Source organism: Ursus maritimus, unplaced genomic scaffold (assembly GCF_017311325.1).
Source record: "Ursus maritimus isolate PB19 unplaced genomic scaffold, ASM1731132v1 scaffold_22, whole genome shotgun sequence".
NCBI lineage: Eukaryota > Metazoa > Chordata > Mammalia > Carnivora > Ursidae > Ursus > Ursus maritimus.
This window is the reverse complement of record NW_024424675.1, coordinates 25323471-25341910: the sequence shown is the minus strand read 5'-3', so window position 1 is coordinate 25341910 and position 18440 is coordinate 25323471. Positions and strand designations below refer to the sequence as shown.

Here is an 18440-nt window from a genome sequence, read left to right as displayed (position 1 = left end):
TATTATTATTATTATTATTATTATTATTATTATTATTATTTTGTATTAGACAGGGAAAGAGCCTCAGATCTGGGATGGAAGTGAATCTACCCATTGTCTGACCCTGGTGGGTGCAGAGCTTCTTCTTGGGCAGTTGATAGGATGCAGTGGAGCTTTTCTTGAACCAGAGCTCTGTCCCAGCTATGTCTGCAGTGGCATTCCTGCCTGGGGAGCTGATGCTATTTATCTCTGTTTCTTGATTTGCAGCAAGTAGCATCTCTGATTGGGGCTGATCCTCGTGAGATCATTTTCACTAGTGGCGCTACTGAATCTAACAACATAGCAATTAAGGTAAGAGAACCAGAGGACATATCTGGGCTTTCCTGACTTGGGAGATGGTGTCCTTCCATCATTTGGGCTCATATATGTATTTCCCAGCTACCCTCTCCTACCCTATTGTGAAAAAAGACACAGGCAAACATAGCTCTTTCTGATTTGTAGCTTCCTTCAACCCTCTGTGATCTACTCCATCTTAAATCTTCATTCCTGTTGAACTAAGTTCAGTGAGGTAGTTGGACATGAAAGGATGTGGCTCTTTAACCATTAACCACTGGTGTTTTGGATGGCAGCTACTTCAGGGAGTGGATAATGGTAACTCAACCCTTTTCCTCATCCTTTTTTTCTTTTAAGATTTTATTTTTTTAAGTAACTTCTCCATCCAATGTGGGTCTCCCACTCACAACCCCAAGATCAAGAGTCACATGCTCTACTGACTGAGCCAGCTAGGTGCCCTTTCACCATCCTTTTGATCTAATCACAGCGAAGTCCAAAATCCACTTGCAGTTGGGCTTGCTTCTCTGCTTCTGGTTACCACCTTCACCCTTATATACGTGATTTCAGGGCTGCCCTCCTCTCAGCCTTCCCTATTCTTTCTGATGAGATCTATTTGTAACAAGTTTTTCCTGTTTCTTTCTCTCTCTCTCTTTTTTTAAGGTTTATTTAAAAAAAAAAAAAAGATTTATTTATTTATTTTAGAGGTGGGGAGAGGCAGAGGGAGAGAAAGGCCCAAGTAGACTCCATGCTGAGCACAGAGCCCAGCATGGGGCTCGATCCCATGACTTGGAGATCATGACCTGAGCAGAAACCAAGAGTCCAACCAAGAGTACAATGTTTAACTGACTGTGCCACCCAGGCACCCCTTTTTAAAAATTTTTAATTTGTTAAATAAATAAATAATAATTATTATTATTATTTGAGAGAGAGCATGCATGAGTAGGGGTTGGTGAGGAAGGGCAGAGGAAGAGGAGAGAAAGACTCAAGCAGGTTCCATGCCCAGCGTGAAACCTGACGCAGGGCTCAGCCTCATGACTCTGAAATCATGACCTGAGCCAAAATCAAGAGTTGGATGCTTAACCAAGGGACGCCTGGGTGGCTCAGTCAGTTAAGTGGCTGACTCTTGATTTTGGCTCAGGTCACGATCTCGGAGTTCTCGAGTTGAACCCATGTCGGGCTCCCCACTCAGCGGGAAGTCTGCCTGAGGATTCTTTCTCTCCTTTTCCCTCTGCCTCTCCCTGCACTTGCTTGTGCTCGCGCTCACTCTCTAAAATAAATTAATAAATCTTAAAGAGTCGGATGCTTAATCTACTGAGCCACCCAGGCACCCCAGGATTTTATATTTTCAAGTAATCTCTACACCCAATGTAGGGCCTGAATTTATAACCCCAAGACCAAAAGTTGCATGCTCTACGACTGAGCCAGCCAGGTGCCCCTCCTGTTTCTTTAGATGTTCCCATTTTGAGGTATTGGTTGCTGTGCTTCTGCAGGTATTTACTGCATTGTGGTGTCTCTCCCGATCAGATGGGGGCCCCCAAAATGTGGGGTCAACCATTTGGGTCAAGGCTGGTGTCACAGGTGGTGAAAGGATTCACCTGAGGCAGAACAAAGGAGGTAGAAGTTTATTGAATACACAGTAGGGGAGTGGTGGGCAGGACAGCAAAGGAGAGATGGTCTGCACGAAGGCAGTGGGTGGGGGCTACTTTTTAAAGGGGAAGGTGAGGAGGTATGGGGATGGATGGAATTTTCCCTTTTTTGGCAACTGTGCCTGGTTGTAAGTAGTCCATTGTTTAGTTAGGGCCTGTGGTTATTTTGAGGTGGGTCTCCTGATGTCTGTTTTCAGCAAGGAAGTCACTCTGGGCCCTTTTACCTTGATCAAGTCTCCATTGCTCAAGCCTGTTGTCTAAAAGCAACCTCTACGTTCATCACCCATTCTGAGATCAGTCACTCTATCTTTGGGTCTTTGGTGCTAACAAAAATAAAATTCCACTCTCAGTAGTCATGCTGGTGTTTCATGCTCCTTAATCACATTGGACTGGGCCTGGTTGCCAGGACCACTTGTGTAAATACCAAGGCTCTGAGAAAGTGTGTACTTTTCTAGGTTCAACTGTCTCCACCCCCTCTCACCTTTGTCTCTCAACTGTGCTGCCAGTATTTGTTTTTCTGAGTTTAGACTGGGTGTAGGGGGCCTGGGAGGAGCTCCAGAGTCTTCGGCACTCTACTTGATTCTGTTAGCCGATTTTGTTAGCCAGAAGGTGTCCTACCTTTGGAATGCTGAAATCACAGAACCAGGGTGGAGATCCCTTCAAAAAATGGGGATGATTTCTGGAATGGGGAGCATTTTTAAAACTTTGAAAGTCTCTACTGTCCCCAAACCTAGAGGCAGGGATTACTAAGAATAGTTGTAACAGGGGCGCCTGGGTGGCTCAGTCGTTAAGCATCTGCCTTTGGCTCAGGACGTGATCCTGGATCCCTGGGATCGAGCCCCGCATCAGGCTCCTCCGCTGGGAGCCTGCTTCTTCCTCTCCCACTCCCCCTGCTTGTGCTCCCTCTCTCACTGGCTGTCTCTCTCTCTGTCAAATAAGTAAATAAAATCTTAAAAAAAAAAAAAAAAGAATAGTTGTAACAGTTTTTCCCTTGGTCTCTTGAATGGGTAAATCTGTTGTTACAGGATTCAACACTGTGGGTAACTGAGATAGGAGAGAGTAGAAAGTGATAGGGAACTTTTTTTTTTAAAGTGAAATGAAAGTTTATTAAGTGAAAGTGAGAACAGAAAGGAAAGGAAAAAAGCTCTCTACAGTGAGAGGGGTCCTGAATGGGTTTCCCAGGGGTGGGGAACTTTTAAATGTTTTCCTTTTTATGTTCCTTATCCTCAAGAATGTACAGTTTTTATGTAGTTATAATTTTGGCCTAATTCATTTTATATTCTGCTTTTGTATTTTTTATTTTTATTTTCCAAGATTTTATTTATTTAGGGGCACCTGGGTGGCTCAGTGGGTTAAGTACTCGGCTCAGGTCATGATCCCAGGGTCCTGCTTCTCCCTCTCCCTCTGCCTGCCTGCTGCTCCCTTTGCTTATGCATTTTCTCTCTCTATCTCTCACTCTGTCAAATAAAAAAATGAAGTCTTTAAAAAAAAAGATTATATTTATTTACTTGAGAGAGAGCGAGCGAGCACAAGTGGAGGACAGAGGCAGAGAGAGAGGGAGATACAAACTCCCCACTGAACAGTGAGCCCTACACAGGGCTCGATCCCAGGACCCCAGGACCATGACCCGAGCTTAACCAATTGAGCCACCCAGATGCCCCTATATTCTTTTTTTTTTATTTAAAGATTTTATTTATTTATTAGAGAGGATGATCAGTGGGGAGGGGCAGAAGGAGAGAGAGGGAGAGAAGCAGACTCCCTGCTGAGCAGGAAGCCTGCTGCAGGGTTTGATCCCAGGACCTGGAGATCGTGACCTGAGCTGAAGGCAGATGCTTAACCATCTGAGCCACCCAGGTACCCCTATATTCTGCTTTTTAAAAGATTTTATTTATTTGAGAGAGAGAGTGAGCAGGTAGGGAGCAGAGGGGGAGGGAGAGTGAGGGGAAAGAATCTCCAGCAGATTCCACACTAAGAATGTGGAGCCCATCAGGGGTTGGATCCCAGTACCCTGAGATCATGACCTGAGCTGAAACCAAGAGTTAGACACTTAACTGACTGAGCCATCCAGGCGCCCCTATATTCTGCTTTTAATGTAGTACTCTGTTATAAGCTTGTGGGGGGATTTGGGTTGTGTGGTTTTTGTTTGTTTGTTTGTTTGTTTGTTTGTTTTTAAGTAGGCTCCACACTGGGTGTGGAGGCCCACGTGGGGCTTGACTCATGACCCTGAGATTGAGACCTGAGCTGAGATCAAGAGTTGGAGGCTTAACTGACTGAGCCACCCAGGTGCCCCACCACATTTTATTTCTTTTTTTTCTTTTTAAAATTTTTTTAAAAAGATTTTATTTATTTATTTATTTGAGACAGAGAGAGTCAGCACAAGCTGGGAGGAGGGGCAGAGGGAGAGGGAGAAGCCAACTCCCCACTGAGCAGGGAGCCCCACGTGGGGCTTGTCCCAGGACCCTGAGATCATGATCTGAGCCAAAATCAGATGCTTTTTTTTTTTTTTAAGATTTTATTTATTTATTTGACAGAGATAGAGACAGCCAGCGAGAGAGGGAGCACAAGCAGGGGGAGTGGGAGAGGAAGAAGCAGGCTCATAGCGGAGGAGCCTGATGTGGGGCTCGATCCCATAACGCTGGGATCACGCCCTGAGCCGAAGGCAGACGCCTAACCGCTGTGCCACCCAGGTGCCCCTTAAGACATCTTTCTAAATGATTTTCTGAAGAGATTATAGCATAATTACTTCCATCAGCAAGTAATGAGTGTATGAGTTTCACTTCTACACTGGCAGCTTTGGGTATCAGCGTTGCCATATTTGCATGTTTTACTAGTAAGTGGAAATAAAGAGAGAGGCTGTAATTTTCTAGGATGCAAGGATAGATACGTTCCCTGTTTTCTACCTGTGGTATCATAAAAAATATATTTTTTTATATAAAAAAATTCCTGGCACAGAGCCTCAAAAATCCTTGGGTTTCATGAATAACAGAAATATCTTTTGTTTTTCATAATAAACCTCTTTGGGCCATACCTGAGTTTATGGTAATGTAGTGACTCATGGTGGACTCTTAGTTGCAAGGGACTGGCTGGCTGCTCCAGAAGAACAAAGCATGTGATCAGAGGGTTGGAACTTTCAGCCCTACTTCCCTCAGGGCAGGAGAGGGGAACTGGAGCTTGAGCTCAGTCCTGTGGCCAGTGATTTAATCGGTCATACCTTGGTCATGAAATCCCCATAAAAACTCGACAGTAAGGCTAAGAAGATCTTCCAGGTTGGTGAACTCACGGGTGTGCTGGGCAGGTGGCATACCTAGATTCACAAAGACAGGGCATGGAAACTTTGTGCCCATCCTTTCCTCAGGCCTCACCCTATGCATCTCTTCCATTTGGCTGTTCCTGAATTTTATCCTTTATAACAGAACTGTAATAGTGTAGTGCTTTCAGCGAGTTCTGAGCATCATTTGGCTGAATTATTGAATTTGTAGCCAGCTGGGCAAAAGTACTAGAGGCTAACTTGTGACACCTGGGCCTTGTGGCTGACATCTGAAGTGGGCTTAGTCTTGTGGGACTGAGCCCCTTAATCTGTGGAATTTGTACTAACTAAGGGTAGTTAGTGTCAGAATTCAGTTGAATTGTAAGACATACACAGTTGGTGTCACAGAAATGATGGTGGAGCATACACCTCTTTCCCGCTTTTTCTTTCAAGTGGGATTGAAGTCCTTTCTGTTTCTCTGAGTATACCTTCCTTCCTTCCACCACCACTAATTTCTAGGGGGTGGCCAGGTTCTACAAGTCACGGAAGAAGCACTTGATCACCACTCAGACAGAGCACAAATGTGTTTTGGACTCCTGCCGTTCACTGGAAGCTGAGGGCTTTCAGGTCACATACCTCCCGGTGAAGAAGAGTGGGATCATCGACCTGAAGGTAGGAGTGGCTGCTGTCAGGAGGGGCAAAGCAGGAGGAGCTTGGCTTCAGCCTGTAAATCTGTCTTCAGCCTCAGCTGGAGCTTGAAGGACTGGATCTAATGGTGAGGGCGAGCTTAGAGAAATAGGCCTGGGAGAGAAACTGAGCATATGTTCCCCTTAAGTGTGTACTATCTTCTTTTTCTCTGGAGGAGTTCTCAGCTTTGTCAGTGCTTCCTGGTTTGTCTGAGGACCACTGGGTGTGTGTGCAGGATGCCAGGGACTCAACACTCACCATGGGAAAGCTCTGGCCTCCTCCCTTGTACTGATGTTTCTCATCCCTCTTAAGAGGAGGTGTAGTTTTTGTGAAGAATGTTTCCCTTTATGGCCCATATCCTTATATGTACATTTTGGGTAGTGAATTCACTCATCTCATTAACCAGGTTTTGGATACCAGCATCCCTAGTCAAATCCTAAGATGCAGTTTGTAGACGGAGCCCTGTCATTTGCAAGTAGAGAGAGTTTTACTTTGTTTCCAACCTGGATGCCTTTTTTTTTTCCTTGCCCAATTGCCTGGCAAGAACTTCTAGTACAAAGTTGAATAGAAGTGGTGAGAACAGACACCCTCGTTTTGTTCCTGGTCTTGGGTAAAAGCTTTCCCCATTAAGTATGATGTAAATTATGGATTTTTTTTTTTTAAGATTTTATTTATTTATTTGACAGAGAGACATCCAGCGAGAGAGGGAACACAAGCAGGGGGAGTGGGAGAGGAAGAAGCAGGCTCCCAGCAGAGGAGCCTGATGTGGGGCTCGATCCCAGATCGCTGGGATCACGCCCTGAGCCGAAGGCAGACGCTTAACGACTGCGCCACCCAGGCGCCCCTAAATTGTGGATTTTTTATAGCCATTCTTGCATAAATGTCCTTTATTAGATTGAAGAAGTTCTCCTCCAAGTCTGTTTTTGTTTTTTGCTTTTTTGTTTTTGGTTATCATGAATGCATTTTGGTTTTATCAGTTGATTTTTGTGTGTTTATTGAGGTAGTCATGTGGTTTATTACATGTATACAGTGGTGTTATACATTGATTGATAGGTTGCTGGATTTGGTTTGCTAGTGCTGTTTTGTTTTGTTTGTTTGTTTTTTAAAGATTTTATTTATTTAAGAGAGAGATAGCAAGAGCTGGTGGGAGAAGGAGAAGCAGAGAGCCCGATGTGGGACTCGATCCCAGGGTCCTGGGATCATGCCCTGAGCTGAAGGCAAACATTGAAATGACTGAGCCACCCAGGTGCCCCAGTCTGCTAGTGTTTTGTTAAGGATTTTTGTGTCTATAGTCATCAGGGATCCTGATCTGTAGTTTTCTTGTGATATCTTTGTCTGGTTTTGATACCAGGGTAATACTGGTCTCAGAATAGACATGGTAGTTGTCACCTAGTGTCCCAGTATTGTTGATCACTGTGCCCCTTCATAAAACCCTCCGGTTCAGCCACACTGCCTTCACATCTCCCTGATCGGCCGTGACCAATCCTGCTGTGGGCCTGTTCTCACATAGCCCCTCACCCTTGATGTCTTCTCCTTTTCTTTGCACTTTCCTTAATTCTTTCCCTCTTTTAACCACTTAGCTCAAGTTCAGCTCTTTGCTGATATCTTTTTGACTGCCCTCACCCCTATTAATATCTTTTTTTCTCTAAATTCCTTAATGGCTTTTTACTGCTGTGCTCTGTTGTATGTTTATGTCTATCTCTCCACTAAGTTAAGTCTCTTGACTACTAAGAGCATGTATTTTCTGGCTTTTTATTTCTCATAATACTTACCATGTGCTTTTCTTTCACCATAATAAATAGTATTTTTTATGCCATAGTGCTTGGCTCTAGGAATAGCGGGAGGAACAAGACAAGCTTAGTTCCTGCCTTCAGGGAGCATACATTCTAGTGAAGGGGACAGTTAACATATAAACAAACATATAAATGAAGTAGTTACAAATTGGGATAAATGCTATGAAAGATGCAAACAAGAAGCTGAGAGAAACATGACATTGAGCCCCTCTAACAGACCAGTGACCGGGAAAGTAAGATGTAGGGAGGCTGATTAATAATTCTGTTAAGAGAAACGTTTTAGTCCAGTGAGGTCCCTACCTCAGTGTTGTCACCAATAACCTTGTTTTTTGCTACTTACTTTGTTGTTTGCAGCTTACTCTGACAACCTTACGTAGGAAAGCTTCTCTCTCTCTTTTTTTATTAAATTTTTAAATAATTGTAGATTCACATGTGGTTGTGAGAAATAGTACAGAGAGATCTCATGTACCCTTTACCCACTTCTCCCATGATAATATCTTGCAAAAGTATAGTACAATATCACAACCAGGGTATTGATATTGACACAGTCAGTCTTGTTCTCATTTCCCCAGTTTTACTTGTACTCACTCATCATGTGTAGGTTTGTGTAACTACCACCACCATCAAATTAGTTTCATCACCATAGTGATGCTTCATGTTGTTCTTTTAAAACCACTAATTTGATCTCCATTTCTTTAATTTTGTCATTTCACCAATGTAATATAAATGGAATCATAAACCTTTTGGTTTATGGTGAGTAACCTTTTGGGACTAGCTTTTTTCACTTAGCATAAGTCTTTGGCAAGTCATTTAGGTTTACATGTCTCAGTAGTTTGTTCTTTCTATTGCTGAGTTGTAGTCCATGTGGTGGAAGTCCCGCAGTTTAACCATTCACCTGTTGAATGACCTCTGGATTGTTTCTAGGTTTTGGCAGTTATGACAAAAGCTGCTGTGAACATTAATGTATAGGTTTTTTGTGTGAATCTGTTTTCATTTCCCTGAGATAAATGCCCAACAGTGCAATTACTCGGCCATATGGTAATTTCATGTTTAGTTTAGTAAGAGACAAAAACTGCTAAACCATTTTCCAGTGTGGCTGTGCCATTTTACGTTCCTGCTAGTAGTAATAACCAAGTGTGTGAATGATGCAGTTTCTCTGAACCCTTGCCAGCATTTTGTGTTGTCACTATTTTTATTTTAACCATTCTGATAAGTGGGTGGTGAAAGGCCCCTTTCCAAGACTAAGCTTGCCTACATTATGAGTTAGGGAGGACTTTGTTGGTACTATATAGTCTCCTTGCTCCTGATACTCTTAGGAACTAGAGGCTGCCATCCAGCCAGATACCAGCCTGGTCTCAGTCATGACTGTGAACAATGAGATTGGAGTGAAGCAGCCCATTGCAGAAATAGGTGAGTACCATGGGTGGCCTTGATGCTTGTCCACCACTGGGATCCATATGAGGAGAAGGAGTGGTCTGGGAGGGAGATCTAGGGAAAGGGAGTTTCAGTTCCTTGTTCAAAGGCCTATTGTGTATGGCATAGCAGTATTTGAATCCAGGTCTAGTGTTCTTTCTGTTATTTTCATTTAACTGCAGTTGCTGCCCAAAACAAAACACCATCCCTTTTTCTCTTCCTCTTTCACCTTTGTCACTTTAGTAGATCTCTTTATTATGCTCACTTGGAGCCGGAGAGTCACCCTGTAACTTCTAAGGCACATTAGCAAATAGTTCTGCTAATCTTTGCTTCCTTTAAATTAAGAAGGATATAAAAGTTCATCTGATATATCGAAAGGCCTGCGTTAACGAGGTAATAGTTTTACACCTATCAGGGTTGTTTTGATTTGGTGATTTGTATGTGCCCTTACTTTTTCTAGTCAAGGAAGCTAGCTGAGAATGACAGAGAGAGTGGGAGGGAGAGAGGGGAAGAGAGAGGAAGAGAGAGAGCGAGAAGTTATTTACTATATGGCTGGAGGCTAATGCCAGATGCAGTTTTGCCTTAGAACTCATGGTACATTGTCGGGTCACTGTCAGGTGACTTCCCAATATTGTGGTATGATTCTTCCCTTCTGTTGTTTCCTCAGGGCGGATTTGCAGTTCCAGAAAGGTATATTTCCATACCGATGCAGCCCAGGCTGTTGGAAAAATCCCACTTGACGTCAATGACATGAAAATTGATCTCATGAGCATCAGTGGTCATAAAATCTATGGTCCCAAAGGTACCAGCTTCTCCTAGAGTTCCTTCTCTCAGATCTCCCAGTAAACTCTTTGACAGATGTTCCTTGAACTCATTTCAGACTCCCATTGTTCTCAGAGGATGTTGTACATTCATAGTGTTTGCAGAATGCAGGTGTCCTTTAGCAATAACCAAAAACACTTGCCTATTTGTAGACTCTTGCCCTTAACTGTATATAGCAGTCCATTGTTCCATGGTCTCTTTAGAAAATCCTTAGAAAGCAAGTAGAGGTTTATTTGGTTGAGGAACAAAGGGTTTTGTCATATGAAATTTAGCTAGATAAGTTCAGCTATCTTGTCTGCCCCACTGTGATATTTAGAACAATGTTCTTTGAATCCTTCATTACCTGTGTCTTTCTGTAGCCTAGGGGAAGATTGGGCTTTTACATCTCTCTCTTTTTTTTTTTTTTTTTAAGATTTTATTTATTTATTTGACAGAGAGACAGCCAGCAAGAGAGGGAACACAAGCAGGGGGAGTGGGAGAGGAAGAAGCAGGCTCATAGCGGAGGAGCCTGATGTGGGGCTCGATCCCGAAACTCCGGGATCACGCCCTGAGCCGAAGGCAGACGCTTAACCGCTGTGCCACCCAGGCGCCCCTGGGCTTTTACATCTCTTGGTCTTTATGCCTAGATTTAATGTGTTCCGGTTAGTCTCTCAAGGATACTTGTCTGTTCCCTATGGTCCTGTTGGCCCAGGAATTTTTCCTCGCTGGAATTCTTTTCACTCCAATCTTGTTTTCTATTTTATGAAGGTAGCCATAAAACTCCTCTGTCCCTGGGGTGAGGGCCTGTGAGGGCTGGTAATGCCGGTACACTTTCTGTGTTAGCAGGGTATGTCCTTGGGGTATACACCCTGAGGAAAAAGCTGTGATAGCTACTGGAAACGTGTAAGATGGCTTCTTCTCAAGGCTTCCAGAGGTTATAGAGTGTTTCTGTGAGCTATTATTATAAAAAACCCAATAAGCATTCTATCTTTAATTAAAACATTGCTTTATTGGCTTTTATTGTAGGTATATATATTTTGACAAATCCAATTGAGCAGAATTTCTGATCAGGATTTAAATGTGTGTAGGTATCTCTCACTATCCAGACTCCTGCTTTCTGAAATCAGGATCTCAGTGGATTTAGATAACATGGTGTCCTTCACTATCCAGACATGGGGTCAGAGCATGTGCTCTCTGAACTTGGGAGCTGCAGAGATTCACATAGTGAGGATACTTAAATTTGATGAGGACATGAAATATGTCTTAATTGAGTATAGTTTGTTACATAAATTATTTCAATATTGGGGTCCTTTGTAATAAATTTGGGGAGTACTGCCTCAGGTTTGGTAGTGCCTACAGTCTCTGCCTAAGAAGTTGTTCTGTGTGGAAGAAGATGAGCTTTACCGAGTGGCCACTCTGTTTAAAACCTGTGACTACTTTGCGAATATCTTTGCACATTCATGCTCATATTTTGCCATGAAATTCCTATAAGTTGGTTTGCCAAGTCTTAAGTTATATACATTTTTTAAAAAAGATTTTATTTATTTATTTATATTTATTTGAAAGAAAGAGTGAGCGAGAGAGAGTGCACAAGCAGGGGGAGGAACAGAGGGAGAGGGAGATAATCTCCAGCTGACTCCTTGCTGAGCACAGAGCCTGACATGGGGCTCAATCCCACAACCCTGAGACCATGACCCGAGCTGAAACCAAGAGTCAGACACTCATCCGACTGAGTCACTAGGCGCCCCTTAAGTTATATACATTTTTAAGCTTTGGTACGCTTTGGGAGATTGTGCTAATTTTTTAATTCCACTCTGATCTTTCTCTGTTTTTTCCTCAGAGGTTTTTGTTTTTTGTGTTTTGCTTTTTTTAAAGATTTTATTTTTATGTACTCTCTACACCCAACGTGTGGCTCGAATTTACAAACCCGAGATTGAGAGTTTCATGTTCCACTGACTGAACCATCCAGGCACTCGCCCCTTTTTAAAAAAAATATTCTGGAGGTGCCTGAGGTGACTCAGTCGGTTAAGCGTCTGCCTTCGGCTCGGGTCATGATCCCGGGGTCCTGGGATCAAGCCCCACATCGGGCTCTGTGCTCAGCAGGGAGCCTGCTTCTCCCTCTCGCTCTTCCCTCTGCTCTCTCTCTCTCTCTCAAATGAATAAATAAATCTTAAAAAAAATTTATTCTGTTTAGCCAAGGTAGTATATTTACATAGTTCCAAATTCGAAAGCTACAAAAAAGTACAAGGCCAGAAATTCTCTCACCTCTTTCTACCATTAATGTAGTTCTCTTCTGGGGGAGGATCTTTTTTGAATATTTTTCTAGAATTATTCTATGCCTTTACAAGCACAAATATATTTCCCCTCCTCCCCATCTGTTTTTATTCAAAAAATAGCATAGTGTACTCATTTTTCTGCATCTTCCTTTTTTCACCTAATGTATTTTTTTAAAGTAAAGTACAGATTATTCAGATTTCACTAGTTTTCTTGCGGTGTATCTTGGAGATTTTACAGGGGCAATACAGAAGGAGCTTCCTCTTTTTTTTATACACCAGCTTTGTATTTCATTGTGTGGACTGTATCATAATTTATTTGCCCATTCCCCTGATGATGAATATCTGAGTTGTTTCTGGTATTTTGCTCTTATGAATAATGATGCATTGCATGATGTCATTTCAGAAATGCATAGGGAGCCACTTTAAACCATTACTCCTAGTACTTACCTTCCTGATGTTGAATAATTTTTATAAACATTATGCTTTTACTGATGTTTCTCCTTTTCCTCCATTTTTTTATTTTGAAAAGTTTCAAGCTTAAGGAAAAGTTGAAAGAATATTTTGACCCCTTTCAAAAGTGATATTTTGTTTCATCTGCGTTTTTCTTTTTTTCTCTTTCGTAACAAACTTTGTTTCCCAGGGGTTGGTGCCATCTACATTCGCCGCCGGCCCCGTGTGCGTGTGGAGGCCCTGCAGAGTGGAGGGGGGCAGGAGCGGGGTATGCGGTCTGGGACAGTGCCCACACCCTTGGTGGTGGGGCTGGGGGCCGCATGTGAGGTGGCACAGCAAGAGATGGAGGTATGGGGAGAGCAGTTCCCTTCCTCAACTTCTTCCCCGTGCTGGGTCTCCTATTAGAGGCTTCTCAGCACAACTGAGTCAGACCTCCGCCGGAAGAGGAGGTTTAGGAAACCCATCGTTGTCCCAGTGCTCCTGGCATCTTGTTCTGAGGGAGGTGTTATGGGCCCCAAAATCCAGGTCCTTTCAGTAGTTATCGGCTCATTCATTTCTAGCTTTTTGGAACCACGTGTCCAGTTACTGAACACCTTTGCATGCTGGGTGCTGTGCTCAGTGCTGGGCATACAGTGGTCTCCATGAATAACACAGGATGGTAGGCGGGTCTGATGCACAGTCACTTCTGAGCACAGGAACAGGGCTCTTCATTTTGTGTGTTTCTGAGCTGTTAATGGTCACTATGCTTAGTCCTTCCTTGCCTGCTCCTCAGTACGACCATAAGCGGATCTCAAAGTTAGCGGAACGGCTGACACAGAAGATAATGAGGAGCCTTCCAGATGTGGTGATGAATGGGGACCCTGAGCACCATTATCCAGGTGTGGACATGCCCTTTCTGTCCCCATTCTGGAAGAGCCCGAGACTTTGAACCTCCTCTCATAGTGATTCTCTCTCCAGGCTGTATCAACCTCTCCTTTGCATATGTGGAAGGGGAGAGTCTGCTGATGGCACTCAAGGATGTCGCCTTATCCTCAGGGAGGTGAGTTGGACTGGATAGACAGGAACTATGACAGGCCTCATTAGCCTGGCCTCTAAGTGGTGTAACAGATTATTAAGCTTCCTAGTGTGGAGATGACAGGCACAAGAGCTCTTGACTAAGTGTAAAGGTCATTTTGTAAGTGCTGGTTATTTAGCTGGCTTGGCACTGGCCGAAGTTTGCCGCCTTAAGAGGGCTTCCTGGGGTAGAATTTTGTGCCTTTTGTGGCCCCAGGAGATGCATGCATGTGTTCTAGTGTTATACTAGCAGTTCTGTTGCAGACCCCCAGAATTGAAGGATGCTCCAAAGGCCACCAAGGGTTTAGCTGCCATCTAGGCTGGTACTGATGGTGTGTTCAATCATAGAGGAGTGAGCACTTGGTTCTCTGCTGCTTCTGGTTGTCAGAACCAGCTCATGTGGTACCATGTTCTGTCATGCTTTGGTAATGTCCTTGCTTAAGGAGGATATCTTCCATAAGGGCCAGAGGAGCTAGGTTCACATTCCAGAAAATGCAGGCAGCATTAGGCCCTTTAGCTCTACCAGATTAGAATGTCTCTTTTATCTCTATGTAATGACTTCAGGGACCTGGGATGGGAGCAAGACCAGGGGTTTGTGGTTAAAAGCAGATGTTGATGATGAACTGAGCAAGGCTCCTTGTCTTTCTCCTCAGTGCCTGCACCTCTGCATCCCTGGAGCCCTCTTATGTCCTTCGAGCAATTGGCACTGATGAGGATTTAGCTCACTCTTCTATCAGGTCAGTCAGTTGAGCTGCAACTTATATGAAAAGCATCCTCTTTTGTATTATTCATCTCCTATTATAGTCTCCTCAGACTTGTTTTCCTTATCCCTTGATTCTTCTTGAAAGTTTCTAGAGCAGCGGTTCTCAGACTTCAGTGAGTATCACTTGGGAAGTTGTGAAGATTTCTGAGTCCCACACTCAGAGATTCTTTTTTTTTTTTTTTTTAAAGATTTTATTTATTTATTCAACAGAGAGAGAGACAGCCAGCGAGAGAGGGAACACAAGCAGGGGGAGTGGGAGAGGAAGAAGCAGGCTCATAGCGGAGGAGCCTGATGCGGGGCTCGATTCCAGAACGCCGGGATCACGCCCTGAGCCTCAGGCAGATGCTTAACTGCTGTGCCACCCAGGCGCCCCCCGCACTCAGAGATTCTGATTCACTAGAACTGGAGGAGGTATAGAAGACTTCTCTGGTGACTCTAATGTGGGTGATCCACAGACCCACATTCTGAAAAACTCTGGTTATGTTCTTTCCATGTCTTTTGTGGAATAGATACTCATTGAGTATTTGCTGAATGAATTTACCCTGGTGCCAGAGTTCAGATTTGGAGCTCTTCTCTTGTGCCTTTTTTCAGGTTTGGCATTGGCCGTTTCACTACAGAGGAGGAAGTGGATTACACAGTGGAGAAGTGCATTCACCATGTGAAGCGTCTTCGAGAAATGAGGTATGCACTATGCACCAGAGAGCCTTTGGAAGAAATTGTAGTGCTGGCTCCTCTCTTGTCCACAGGCTATGTGTTCACGCTGCCAGAAACTAGCCTTTCGAGAAAACTTGGATTTTAGGATTTAGAAGTTCTACAAAGTTGGGGCCCCTGGCTGGTTTAGTCGGTAGAGCATGTGATTCTTGATCTCGGGGTTGTGAGCTCAAGCCCCCCATTCGGCATGGAGCTTACTTTAAAAATAAATAAACAAACAAATAAACAAATAAATAAAAATAAAATAAAATAAAAAAATAAAAAAAAGTTCCACAAAGCCAGATAGTGGATCTCCTTGGCTACTTGTTTTCAGAATAGGACAAAGTGTTTTTAAAAACTAAAGAACTACATAAATTCAGATGTTTTTCATTATCATAGTATTAATATCAGTACAAAATTAGTGATTTGTATACTAAGTAGAGAAAACCTCCTTTTAAGATACGGATACTTAATTTGGGTTCTGTGGCTAGACTTCAGGAGGTACATGATAGCCCTGAAATTGTATGCTAAATATTGTGGTGTTTTGCATTTTCTTTGAAAGAAAGTTCATAGTTTTCATCAAATTCTCAAAAGTTTAAGAACTATTATTCCTGTGTTCTTTGTAAAGTTGCTTCATAAGCAAGGTCAAGAGATGCTTTATCAGCCAGCTGCCACCAGGGCCTCCCTTAGTAGCCATAGAGCTCCACTTCTTCCTAGGGACATTGAGGCCTCTGGATTTTTTCAGAGTCTGGCTCCATCCTGGTTAAATTCAATTTTCAGGATTCTCTTGGTCTAGTTATTGAGAGTGAGGAAGTTTGGATATATGCCCTTCTTCCCTTTATGAACTTTCCTAGGCCTTTCTGGGCTCTGATTTTCCTTCTCAGGGTCTAGTTGTATTGCTTAAATATCTACAGCTTGCTTAGTTTTCTTAGGCTCAAGATTCCTCGTTGGCTTGGCTTTTTGGTACTATCTGGCACACTCAAAGGGCATTTCTACTGATCATGCTGCAAAGCCTTATTTTTCTTATCTGTGGCTTCAGCATCTTCACCCTATTTCTTCTGGCCTTTATAAACTGAATTCAGCCTGGTCTCATTATCTCTCAGCTAAAGCTTTATAATGTGAGTCTATGACAATAAGTGACCTCTAAAGAGAAAGGACAGAAAGGAGATGGCTAACTTTAAGGAGCCATGGAAAATGTCATACATAGAAAGGCAGGCTCTGAATGCATGGCATAAGGAGAGGGATTAGCCAAGAACAGAATAAAACTGGGTAGAAGAAAATTAACTGGGGAAATCCAAACCAAAATTCCACAGTCATAATACCTTGAAGTAATATGTGGTCTGGGAATATTATCTAAGGCATTCAAGATGAAGGGAATCAGAACTTAATAGATTTATCAGCAGCAGTTCTTGTGTCAGATGGGATACTCAGGTCTAATATCCAAAAGATGCTTTGAATTGGAACCAAGAATGCCAACTCTGGGGAGATGAGGCTGGTAGGAATTGGTTAAGAGTGCTGCATATCTAGGTAATTTAGGGCTAAGCTCTAGACCTGAGAGGTAGAGCAAAACCCGGAAAGAAGTGTTGAAAAGTGGTCCATGTGTGATGGGGATGAGTAGAGAGGCTGAAACTTGCTGCTTACACAGGTTTCAAGGGTCTTGGTTCCACCAGGGAAACTGTGCCCATAGTCTCTCATGAATGGTTTGAGAGCTTCTTGAATGTGACCACAACCTGATGCCACTGGCTTGGCCCCACTGGTGCTGAGCCTGGGGTACTCAGTTATTATTTGTTGGCAGCTATGGAGAGGCTAGAGCTGACAAGGATTTAAAGAGGTCAGGGAGGGTGCCTGAGTGGCTTCAGTTGAAGCCACTTAAGCGTCTGCCTTCAACTTAGGTCACTATGCCAGGGTCCTGGGGTCGAGTCCCACATAGGGCTCCCTGCTCAGCGGGAAGTCTGCTTCTCCCTTTCCCCATCTCCCCTGCTCGTGCATTCTCTCTCTCTCAAATAAATAAAAATCTTAAAAAGAAAAAAAGAGAGAGAGAGCTGGGAAAGACTTGCTAACCACTATGTTGGGTCTGTCAGGGCAAGAAAGTGGAGAGACAAGAACGAATGGAGATAATTCAGGGCTCAGGGGTCAGAGACCAATGTCTGTTGTTTCCTATCTAAGCCCTTACTCACCCAATGTCTCTTTTCTTTGGCAGCCCTCTCTGGGAGATGGTGCAGGATGGCATTGACCTCAAGAGCATCAAGTGGACCCAACACTAGAAGAGTGGGCCTCTGACTTTGTGCCGACCTGGCTTCTCCTGTCTCACCAACCCATGCACATCTGGGTACCTTGTTATACCCAGTGGGTGTTTCATGTTCAAACCAGAATTGGTATAGCCCAGTTGACTTCAGCATCAGCCCACCATCAGCCCAAGATAGAAACACAAGAAAATTATCTTTCCTGAGCCTCAGCTCCTTTGGTGGGGATCACTCACCATTTCTCTCCAGGAGTCCTTCTCTGGTCTTATGGTGAATGGATGTTCTTGGTGGGGAGAGCCAGAGAAACTGGAAGAAGGTTCTTTGTTCAGAGACCTCAGTGCTCTATGTGGACATTTTAATTGTTGCTTACTACTGCTCAGCAAGACTGATTCCTTCAGGAACAAGCGTAATCAACTACTATTTAATTTCTTCTTTGGCTCCAAAGCCCACCTCTTCATGTTGATTATAGACTGAGAGCAAGTTTCTTAGAAGGCTTGTCTCCTGTTCTTGTCCCCCTTCATTTTTTTTTTTTGACCTAATGGAGCTAGAAATATCTATATGACTCCACCCACTACTCTAATAATTTATGTTTCTTTTTAAAAATTGTTAATTTTCAGATTAGAGAAATAAAATCACCTTCCTCTATTTAATTTGTGACTTTATGAAAGTCTCAGAGAAAATTCCAACCTGTGCTTGGGAATCAGGAGCAAACTACCACTCCACTTGATTCCCATAGATGACTTTTTAAGGAAGTGTTACATAAGCAAAAATGTGATTTCCAGCCATGGAAAAAACCAGAGATGAATGAGAAATGAAAAGGAGCTGGAAGAATAAAGGACCTGAGGTTAAAAGAAGCATAATGTGTTTGAGAAACCAATAGGCTAATATAGCCAGAGTAGTTTTTCCATTTGTGGGTCTGACTGTAGGTGAATAGTTACCAGGACTAAAAAAAAGAAAGAGAAAAAATAGAGTACATCACACATATTTTAAGTATTTTATTTTGTTTTGTTTTTTAAAGATTTTATCTATCTATCTATCATCTATCTATATCTATCTATCTATCTAT

General features: G+C 43.1%; 1 protein-coding gene across 2 annotated transcripts in view; it reads left to right on the top strand.

The window, feature by feature from the left end:
* The window catches only part of NFS1 (NFS1 cysteine desulfurase), a 21052-nt gene extending 3033 nt beyond the window's left edge, over positions 1 to 18019 (top strand). Inside the window, exons 4-13 of one of the 2 annotated variants that reach the window (XM_008698145.2) lie at positions 247 to 330; positions 5725 to 5877; positions 9002 to 9095; positions 9766 to 9900; positions 12816 to 12973; positions 13398 to 13503; positions 13583 to 13664; positions 14332 to 14415; positions 15033 to 15122; positions 17332 to 18019. In XM_008698145.2, the coding sequence (XP_008696367.1) occupies positions 247 to 330; positions 5725 to 5877; positions 9002 to 9095; positions 9766 to 9900; positions 12816 to 12973; positions 13398 to 13503; positions 13583 to 13664; positions 14332 to 14415; positions 15033 to 15122; positions 17332 to 17395 (1050 nt within the window). In that variant the 3' untranslated portion in view covers positions 17396 to 18019. The remainder of the gene's footprint in view (positions 1 to 246; positions 331 to 5724; positions 5878 to 9001; positions 9096 to 9765; positions 9901 to 12815; positions 12974 to 13397; positions 13504 to 13582; positions 13665 to 14331; positions 14416 to 15032; positions 15123 to 17331) is intronic. The other variant, XM_040638249.1, reaches the window with a different exon arrangement.
* The last annotated feature ends 421 nt before the right edge of the window (positions 18020 to 18440 follow it).